The sequence below is a fragment of the Genypterus blacodes genome, unplaced genomic scaffold (genome assembly GCF_046128005.1).
Source record: "Genypterus blacodes isolate CSIRO-AG114 ecotype Tasmania unplaced genomic scaffold, CSIRO-AGI_Gbla_v1 ptg000148l_1, whole genome shotgun sequence".
Taxonomy (NCBI): Eukaryota; Metazoa; Chordata; class Actinopteri; order Ophidiiformes; family Ophidiidae; genus Genypterus; species Genypterus blacodes.
The window spans coordinates 985214-995760 of record NW_027466950.1 but is presented as its reverse complement, the minus strand read 5'-3'; the positions used below and the strand labels follow the sequence as shown (position 1 = coordinate 995760).

Sequence of the window (10547 nt, the reverse complement as noted above, 5' to 3'; positions counted from 1 at the left end):
TGACTCACACCTTCGTCTGCTTGCGTCCGTCTCGTCCGACGTCTTCATCCGGTCTGAGTCACCTGACAAATATAGGCACCATTTTATAATGAGCAATAATGTGTCATGTGCCCACATCCAGTTTAGGGTTTGTTCTCCATACAGTTTTTAATAGGAAACAAAATTAAGAAAAGCAATAAAAATAAACATTCATTCAGTCATAATTCAGAACATTGGTGTTGTTACAGACGCTGTAGTTATTTGCTATATAACTTAACAGTGAGAGACGCTACAGTAATACATGGAAAAAGTGCTCAAACATACAGTACTTTCAAACAAACAACAGTGTTCCGTCACCCGGTCAACCTGTGGTTTGGTTTTGTTGGGGGAAAAAAAAAAAATTCAAGTATGGAGTGTGATTGGAGGGTCTGATCCAAGCTCTGGCCCGGGTCAGTAAAGTGGGTCAGTTAGATGATTGAGGGTCTGTACACGGACGGTCACATCCAAAGTAAAACCATCATCAACCATTTCATCAAAGGCACCTGTCACCTTCAGTCACTGCATTAAGTCCAGTCCCCCGTGTCTCTTCTGTCACACACACACTCTCGATGGAAGGCGTTCTGATCTCTGGTTCTACACGATACCCGTTTCTATATGGACCCGAACTCCGTCATCCAGGCTTTGTATTTCTCCAGGTCGGCGGCCGAGACGGACTTGGAGATCTTCTTGAGTGTGAGCGTGAAGTCCTCCATGGTTACGGGCATCTGCAGCTCCTCTTTGGACAGAGCTCGGATCTCCTCGGGGCTCAGGCCCTGGATGCGCCGGCGCATAGCCATCAGAGAAGCATCCCTGTGGGAGAAGGCAGCAGGCGGAGATGACAAAGCTCTTACTTACCACCAGTGCGCGCACACACACACACACACACACACACACACACACACACACACACACACACACACACACACACACACACACACACACACACACACACACACACACACACACACACACACACACACAGACACTTCTATGGCACACTTTTAGACTCATTTTCAGACTACCTCCCATTTGTGAAAGTTCATCCCTGCTGATTTCTGATACGATCCGTGTCTACATCATCATCATCATCTCTTGTGTATTTCTGTGTACTGGCCAGTTCCTGGTCCTCACTGATCTGGTCCCAGAGTCTTTCACAGAGACCGTTGGGCTCTGAGGGTTGGCACAGTGGAGGGATAACAGCAAAGGTTTCTCTGACCTTTCTTAAGGATGTGTAGCTTGAGACCTGGTGCACAGCAGCGCTCGGCTCTGTGTCTCTCTCCTCCAGAGAGCCTGTGGCCTCAGCCGTCTCTTTGAAAGTCTTATACTTATTGCCCTCATACATCTTCAGGTCCTCATAGGCCCCTGATATGAGCCAGTGGCAACTTCAAACGAAACCTCTCTCTCCCTGGGCGGCCGACACGTTGCACATCCTTCCTATCATCTTGTGAATCTGTCCTCCCTTTGACTGCCTCACTCTTTCTTCTACTGCTGCAGCTGCTCCATGTGTGCTGCTCTGGATGGCTCAGGGACGCTAATATCACTCATGAGGTCATATTCACACCGCTATAATTATAACATAATCCACGGTGTTCCATTCATGTCTCCCACTACACACACATACATACACACACCTGCAGACGTTAGTGATATCTGCTCCGGAGTAGCCTTCAGTCTTCTCCGCAATAACTTCCATGTCCACGTCAGCAGCCACCTCCACCTCCTTTAGGTTGATCTTCAGAAGCTCTACACGGCCCACAGCTACACACACATACACACACACTCAAGAGGTTACGATGAAGTATATAAACAACTGATGCAAAAGCAGGTCCACAACATTACTCAGTATTATTACTTGTACTTCTGTGTCCTATTATGTTAATGCCAATTGGACTTTGCGTGGGTCAGAGGTCACCTGTGGGCAGAGGGATGTAAATCCGCTTCTCCAGCCGTCGCCGCAGCGCCTCGTCGATGTCCCAGGGGAAGTTGGTGGCGGCGAGGACCATCACCATCTTAGAGGGATCATCATTCTCCAGGGCTCCCCCCACACCTGCTCAGAAATAAACACACACGTTGTGGATATTCGAGCACAATTGATCAGAAACATTACATAATGGAGAGCTGTCTGTCCCACTGACCATCCATCTGAACCAGAAGCTCTGATTTGACCCTGCGGCTGGCTTCATGCTCGTCTGATTGTCCTCTTCGGCCACAGATAGAGTCGATCTCATCTATGAAAATAGTTGATGGTGCATAGAACCGAGCCTAAGAAGAAAACAAAGCCTATCAGAAAACAAACACTTTACAGATCCTAGGCTATTTCTAGATCCTTGTGACTCATGTTCACACTGTGGGACGCTGGAGTTTATTTCAGGAAGAAGTTTGAGTGTTGTGCGTCACGTCATGATCCAGATGTTCAGCTGCTGATGGGGTAGTTTGGGGTAAAAGGGAAGGCGAGAGGCACACGTACCATTTCAAACAGCAGACGGACCAGTTTCTCAGACTCGCCCCTGTATTTGGAGGTGAGGGTGGAGGAGGACACGTTGAAGAAGGTCGTCCCGCATTCAGTGGCCACAGCCTTTGCCAGCATGGTCTTCCCCGTTCCTGGAGGGCCGACCATTAACACACCCTAAGGCACAATGTCACACCATTGAAACCCATCACACATTAATTCATCACACACACACACACACACACACACACGTGAACATACTGCAGATAAACACAAACAAAACAAACAAAACAAACATGTCCAACATATCATTATCAAGCAACTGGTTACTTTTATGTTATCATGCTTGTTGTGTTGCTGTTTGGAGTTTAAAAAATATGAATTTCAATTGAATAATGAGTTTGAATGACTTCTGCCGTGTGTCTGACAAATAGAAAACGTGTTGAATGTTCACATGATGAGCCGTGGAGATAGAGGCTCCACATGATGAATGTAAACACAGGCTGGTCATTCATCAGCCATGCAGACGGCGAGAAGCAGAAGGGCAGCATGACTGAGCAGGAGGTGAGCACACAAACCAAACACACAAAGTCACCCAAACACACAAAACCACCACTCACTGGCTCTAACCGCAGGGATACAAGTATGTCTGTATTAAAGTTGTGTTGATGCTTCAGCTAAAGAATGAGGCTCTTCAGCTGACTAACATGGAGACTTTACTTCAACCGCCAAATGTTTAGATATTTGCTGTGACTGGATCGATCAGACTAGGACTCAGACTGAGGGGGTTGTGTGTGTGTGTGTGTGTGTGTGCGTGTGTGTGAGTACCTTCCAGGGCCGACGGATACCCTTGAAGAAGTCGGGCATCCACATTGGCAACACCACAGCTTCCCTCAACAGTTTCTTAGCTTCTTCCAGATCAGCGATGTCGCCCCTACAGTTTGCCCAAAGAATTCAGTATGCAGTGTTCTACAAAAAGCAGGTGTGTGTGTACATGAGTGTGTGTGTGTGTGTGTGTGTATTCTGCCATACCAGTGGATGTTTGGGTTGCGGAATATAATATCTCTCTCCAGCGATTCCACCAGGTCGCTGTCATGTCCCTTTCCGTCAAACTTCTTCAGCTCTGCTCCATCTCCGCCTGCTTTCCTTCCCTGAGGAGGAAAAAGAAGAAAAGAGGGGAATTGTTTGACATGTTTACAGGTTGAGCTGAATCATAGGCCAGTAGGAGTCCTGTGATGGGGTGCACCTTGATGACATCCCCATTACACTGGCACACACTGACTGGTGATGGTTTTTAAATGTATGGATAATTAATTGAGCTATGCGACCTTATCATCTTTAACTTTTGTGCCGCGGGCATCTTTGGATCCTGTTTTGGGGTTGGCCGGGTTGCGGCCCCCCGCCCCTGCTCCTCGAGGGTGAGGACCAGCACCATCCTTCTGCTGCTTCAGAGCGCTGGGATGCCTCGGTGCTACAGGATTCCTACAGTATCAGGACACACACACAATGCAGACAGGAACTCTAGAGCTCATTTGAACAGGAATCAAATTAAATCCAATCAAAACAGTTTTCCTTGTCACAAACACACACACACACACACCTGGGTTCTGCAGGGGTGGGAGGGGGCCAAACTACTGGGTCGTCATGTTTCTCCTCTGGCGGCGGAACAAAGACGTCAACTTGCTTGTTTGACTTAAAGCTGTGCAGCGTTGCTTCGATGCGTTTCACCTGCTCACACTCCTCTATCAGCTCCTGCCTCACCTGGTCAAAAACACAAGAAGAAGAAGAAGAAGAGAAGCATGTCAACATCTGCAAAGGCTTTAGTCTCCAATTTAAACACAACATCTCGGAGGTGCGTTAAGAATACAGAAGTAGAAACACAGACGACATTGACGTTGAGCGGCCTCACCTGCTGCCATTTCATTTTGACTGCAGGATCTCTGATAGACTGGCAGTACTTGTGGATCTGGTCAATGGTGCCTTGGTAGTAAACCAGGGACGAGTCATAGATCCCCAGCAAAGCAAACTCACGGCCCTTCTTGGCATTATCACAGATATCTGCCAGACTCATGCTGAACTCTAAAGGAAAGAAGGAGAAATGAGCAACTGTGCAGTAAAACAATTGGCTAATTAAAATAGATTTTAATCCACATATTAAACTATGTGCACTGTTACTATTAGTATGACAAACAACCTCACTAACAGCTGCATTCGCTTTATTTGTGTTCCTCTCATCTCATTATCAACTAAGTGCACTTCAACAACGTCTTTAGTTTGAATATTATTTTGGAAAACACTCCTTTCATAAACATCATTTCAGTTAAGTGCTTTCCTTTTTCTTTTTTCTTTTAACAGATGCTATTAAATCAGAGTTGCTCTCAAATTTTCGGACATTTAATTGTGTTAGCAGTGATGAGAGCAAACACAATCATTTCATTATCCTTACTTTAAGCTTCAAGACCGTTTTTGAGGGTTATTATTGTGGGAGATCAGACCACATTCACAATTAACGCAAACAGAAGACAGAGTATTGATGACGTCTGTATCCATTAACACAGGGGTCAAGCTGATTCCAAAGGGATTTAGAGCTTTATTGATCTTTTCTTCATCTGATTTGGAGCATCATCATCATCATCACCGTCATCGGCGCTCTCGCTTCCACCTGCTTGTCCCGCTCCCAAGCAGTTCCATGATGCTCTCCTCGCAAGACTAGACGCCTATATCCAATTTAATTTGCACCATGAACTCAAACGACTTTACTTACGGCGATATTAAAATGAAGCCGTCATTCCCATTAGCTTCCGTGCTGCTTTACGCCTTGACAGACATTAGCTCGCGCTCTCTCTCTCTTCCTCTCTCTCTCGCTAGCTTAATGCGGCTAAGCTACAGAGCGAACAAACCAAGTTGAATCCCTCCATGATGACTCACTGTTGCTTATTGACCAAAGCAGCTATTAAACAACCAAAGTCACATCTTTTACATAGCGTAAATAAAAATACTTTACATACCCGCATAGAGCTCCTGTCCGTGTGTTTGCGTTGGTATCAGAGGTCCAATGTGTGTGTGTGTGTGTGTGTGTGTGTGTTACCAGGGCAGCAGACAGACGCTGTGTGTGTGCGTGTGTGTGTGTGTGTGCAGAATGCTGAAGGCTCCACTCACTGCTGGCGCATTCATGGACGCGTGACGGAGCGGGAAATATGACAACCCATTTAAGTGATTGACATAATTCACCAATTTTTGTATTTTGTCTGTGCCAATGACCCAAGAAAGGTGACAGTGCATGTCAATTTCTAGATTTCATCATTTTTAATGGCGTAGTGGATAGTTTACAACTCAGATATTTCCTTCGACAGGACATGTTTTATACCCATCAACAACCGCAGGTGATATCCAGAATTAAACAATAAATAAAAGGCGGTTTCATTTAAGACATATATTTTGACTAGCAAATTCAAATTTTCTACTGGGAGTGCCCCAACATAATCGGAGCCGTTGCTGAACAAAATCTAGTCACTGGGCGGCGCTACAACCCACCGTCAATACTGCAACAGAGTCACGCGTTGAATTACGTGAAAATAACATGAAGTAAAATAAAATAAAACCTGTCAATATCGACGTTTCTTATGCTAATAATGTATACAGCGCCAAAGATTTGATTTAACTTCTGTAAAATGCAATAAGGGGTGACTTTTAAATATTTTTAAGTGCTAATAATGTAGTGAACTTTTCAATATCTTACACACTGGTCCACGCAATAACCTGTTATAATTCATGATTGAGAGCCAAACTGAGGGATGTGCTCTACTGAGACAGTAAGAAGATGCTGCTGCTGCTGCTTCTGCTGCAGATGATGCAGATGATGATAATGATGCAGATGATGATGATACAGATGTTGGAACTGCTGTTGCTTCTGCTAATGTTGTTGTTGGTTATGGTGACAATGATGATGGTAATTAAGATCCCTATTATTATTGTGCCATAGCAGGAGAAACCTTTGCAGGCAACCTTCTGGGTGTGTTCAAGGTCAACATTTCTGCAGTGTTCCAGGTGAAATGGACAAATTTGACAAAGTTTTTGACCAATAGGTTCCATATTTCATTATTGAGACATAATGATAATAATTTAGACAAAAAAACCCATCATCAGATCAAGTGAGTAAAAACAGAATGAGGTTATGATACCTTCAGCCTATATGTTGGTGTGTCAGAGTCCTGGTTCCCCATGAACAATTTCCTGAGGTCATCATCTTGTTGACCCACTGTGTTGACAATGGAGTCAACCTGTACAAAAAAAATACAGAAATATGTCAAATTAACTCTTACATCAGATGTCTGCATGGCTTTGTACATATTATTTTGAAATTGTGTTGTTTGTTTTATTTGCATTAACACATTCTATCAGTAGGAGACATGAATAGAACCATGAATGATGTCACAGCTGGAAATGAAATCATATACAGGCACACCACTATGACAATCATGAATGATGTCACAATTGACACACACACACTGTCAGACTCACTTGGGTTCACATCTGGCTCACCCAACATGTGGACAGTGGGCTCAACCCGGAGAAACACATTAGATGAAATCCCTCATGTTTCTACCCGTCTTTGGAAATTTGTCTGTAGTGATCTTTACCAACCATCCTATTATCCCACTGTGTGTGTATCTGTAGGTGTGTGTTCAAGCGTGTCATTCCCACCTACCTGCTCAGCTAAAGGCTTTGTAATCAGCAGAATCCATCTTTTCTCCCTCCATCCTTGCTTGTGTTCTCTTGCAAAGTTTACTGTTAAGATCAGTGAGTCTGTGACGTCACAGGCATGCGGTTACTGTGGCAACGTTGCGGTCAAATTAAATCAATAAATGATCAATAAAAATAACTTGGTAATCATTTAATTTAGATGTCGTGTTGTGTGTGTATTAATGCTTAGATATGCAAATGAACAGTTGAGCAGCTGGTCTCGTTCTCCATCAATGTCTGGATCCACATCTGAAACATCTGGATTAGATCAGAGTTAAAGCCCAACAACCCCAATAATCCAACTCACAACTCTTAATGATGATAAAAACATCTTTACTTAGCAGCTTCACGTCTTCGCTCCATATCATGTTTGCATTTTGGTGCACATGCAACACAAGTATTGGTCAGTTGTGATTTGACCTCACAGCGTTCAATGACCTTGTGGCGCATATTCACTAATGCGTCTAAAGCTATTCAAAGCTGCATTTCATCCCATTGGACAGATACATGGTTTAGTCTTTGCTCTTGGCTAGACTCAGTTCTCTTCATTAAGCCGTCAAACTAACTGAGCTGACACAAAGCTGGTCATATTCATATTCATAAACATTTAAGTACAGCATCAAAAATCATGCTGTAGTTATTCTGACTTAACTGGTGAATATTCTTTTAAAATATTTACATGAGAAAATGATTGCATGGTTTTCTTCACAGTTACAGCTCTTCCCTTGGTCCTTTTTGGCTCATTTGAATCTATTGTTGTTGTTTTTTTATCATTGTGTGCATTGAATATGTGATGTATTTCCGTTTGCTGATTGCATATCATGCATCTACAAACTAAAGTGCATTCTATGATGCTGTAGACAAAGCTGCTAATATCTGGCATATCTCTGGATCCTTTCACGTGCATGTCGCTGAAATGTTGACTCATACTGTGCAAACCTGTAAGTACATATAATGGTTTTGTGGCTTACAGAGGCTGAAAACATGAGACGTCTGTTTAACACGTTTCCCTTTCTGTCTACTGATCATTAAAAGCTCCTCAAAGCCGTTTCTTACTCAGTACTGCTTTCCTCATCTACATTATGTTCATCAAGACTCTAAGACACAGGAGGTGACCTCAGCATTGACAGGTTGCTGCCTCCTGCTCTCTCTGGTTCCACAGTTGACTCATGCTGTTCTCACTGGGCTGTTTCAGTCTCAGGGGCTTGTGGCTTTTCAGCCTGTAGGCCAGAGTTAGAAAGATGGAGTCGATGTGTTCCTTCTCAGCAGGGTCCTTGGCCGACGTCTCAAACAGAGGGAAGTTGTAGCTGTCTGCTAGACGTTGGGCGTAAGATGTGGCCACTTCCCTGCTATCCCTCAAGTCACATTTGTTGCCCACCAGGATGCGGGGCACCAGGGGCCCCACGGAATGCCGGCTGCACTCGTCAATCCATTCTGGGATGCTGTCGAAGGAGGAGCGGTTGGTCACATCATACACAAAGATGATGGAATGGACGCTGCGGTAGTAGTGCTCCACCATGCTCTTCCTGAAGCGCTCCTGACCGGCCGTGTCCCAGATCTGCAACTGGTAACAACACAGTAGATTGTTATCTCATACAAGCCAATACAAAGCTGTACTTTGTGGTGTTGGTGTTGAGTGATATTCTGCCTTCAAGCATGAAAAAGGGGGTTAGACACTGAAATGCATCAACACACGTGCACAGTGTCAACAAGAGGTAGAAGAGCGTTTATTGCCAAATCCCTGAATGTTTGTGATAGCTGTCATTATTGGTATTATAACATTGTCAGTATTAGAAAACACAGCTATTATACATACATACTATGTCCTATGTGTTTGGCTGTGTGCTGCTGATCTTTATGATTGCTTAAGCATTTTTTTAAGCATCACATTATTCTTAACAACTCATGAACCGTATATGTCTACTTCATCAGGTTATGCATCAGCAGTACTGAGCATTATGGTTATTTTTATATGTTTATATGGATCTGTGCTGTATACAGTTACTGAAAAATGAAATTGAGTAGAGTTCATTGGGACAACAGGCATCATTACAATAATTAACTCATAATAACTTCAACCGTGAAAGACCATACAATGAGCCTCAGCACGGTTTATGAATGAGTACTTGATTTTTGAATGGAATTTAAACTTTATACCTTAGTTAACTGTATACTAGGTACTCAATTGGGCTCTATTGACTTTATATGTAACACTAATAGAAGGTGGTCACAACAAATAAATGTGTCTGCACCTTAGACTTAAGTATTGTATTCTAATAAAAGGTATACATGTCTTTATATGATATGAAATGAGCCTAGAGACTGTCCTCTGTGTCGTAGTGGCTGCTGGCTGGTCTCCGGTGTCCCGTTATAAGGCATTTGAACGTCTCACCTTTCTGTCTCGTCTTACCTTGATCGTCTCTCCATCCAGCTCCAATGTTCTCTCTCTGAAATCAACGCCGATCGTCGCCTCTGGGTTCTTCAGGAAAGTTCCCCCGCAGAACCTGTAAGTCAGACACGTCTTCCCCACATTCGAATCCCCGATGACTATTATCTTGAACACCTTAACCTTTGAGGAGTCATATTCTTGACTCGATAACTCCAGCGAGTCGTTTCTATTGAAGATTGTATCAAATTCCTCCCCGGGCTTCTGCTTCTCTCCTTCCATTGCTCATCTTCTCGCTGCCTGGGATGTTTATGGTGTTGAAACATCGCGAGAGTGTGAAAGATTCGCCGCTAGATGTTGCCATTGCTTCGAGGGAGACAAGCCACAATTTCTCATGTGTTACTTGTTTTTATGTTAAAGGTTAGACGTTTACGATGGTTTGTCTATGAATCTGACACTTCTCATCACATTCTTTCTTGTTAATCGACTGAAACTTATGAAAAACGTAATACATATGACATTAAGAACATACAGATCAGCTTTTTGTTTGTTGTGAAACCTCGTATTTTTTATCATACCTGGATTCAGATCTGGTCCATTAAAGATCAAATCAGACCAGATAAAATGCCTGTCAGACCTTATTTCAGATATTAAAACCTTTACTCTGTTTGGAAAATCAGTGTAACAAAAGTGTGATGTCATTGTTTTTCTCTGACCAGACAACCTTAACACCTATGGTTTTCTAATCTGTCCTTTCTAATTTGTCCTTTTTTCTCATTCATCATAGTACCTAACTTCTTGCACTTCTACTCTAGCTCTAGTTATGCTCTTAGCTGTTGGTTTTAGGAAGGAAATGTGCTTACGATTTCTTGTGACCTGAAGTTCTGTTATCTACCTTTGTTGAACGCACTTATTGGAAGTCGCTTTGGATAAAAGCGTCTGCTAAATGAC

At 43.4% G+C, this 10547-nt stretch overlaps 2 protein-coding genes across 2 annotated transcripts; both read right to left on the bottom strand.

Moving 5' to 3' along the window:
- Window positions 1-139: 139 nt before the first annotated feature.
- On the bottom strand, window positions 140-5578 carry katnal1 (katanin p60 subunit A-like 1). Its single transcript, XM_076165647.1, has 11 exons — window positions 5476-5578; window positions 4377-4546; window positions 4068-4228; window positions 3796-3949; window positions 3500-3618; window positions 3296-3401; window positions 2486-2644; window positions 2154-2280; window positions 1931-2065; window positions 1650-1776; window positions 140-828 (listed from the first exon to the last, which is right to left on the bottom strand). Exons 2-11 carry the CDS (start codon window positions 4536-4538, stop codon window positions 630-632), a joined length of 1449 nt encoding a protein of 482 aa, XP_076021762.1. The 5' UTR covers window positions 4539-4546; window positions 5476-5578; the 3' UTR covers window positions 140-629.
- A 220-nt stretch (window positions 5579-5798) lies between these two features.
- On the bottom strand, window positions 5799-9896 carry LOC143012553 (ras-related protein Rab-33B). Its single transcript, XM_076165742.1, has 4 exons — window positions 9621-9896; window positions 7176-8774; window positions 6649-6747; window positions 5799-6500 (listed from the first exon to the last, which is right to left on the bottom strand). The coding sequence occupies exons 1-2, from the start codon at window positions 9876-9878 to the stop codon at window positions 8328-8330; spliced, it is 705 nt and encodes a 234-aa protein (XP_076021857.1). The 5' UTR covers window positions 9879-9896; the 3' UTR covers window positions 5799-6500; window positions 6649-6747; window positions 7176-8327.
- Window positions 9897-10547: the final 651 nt, after the last annotated feature.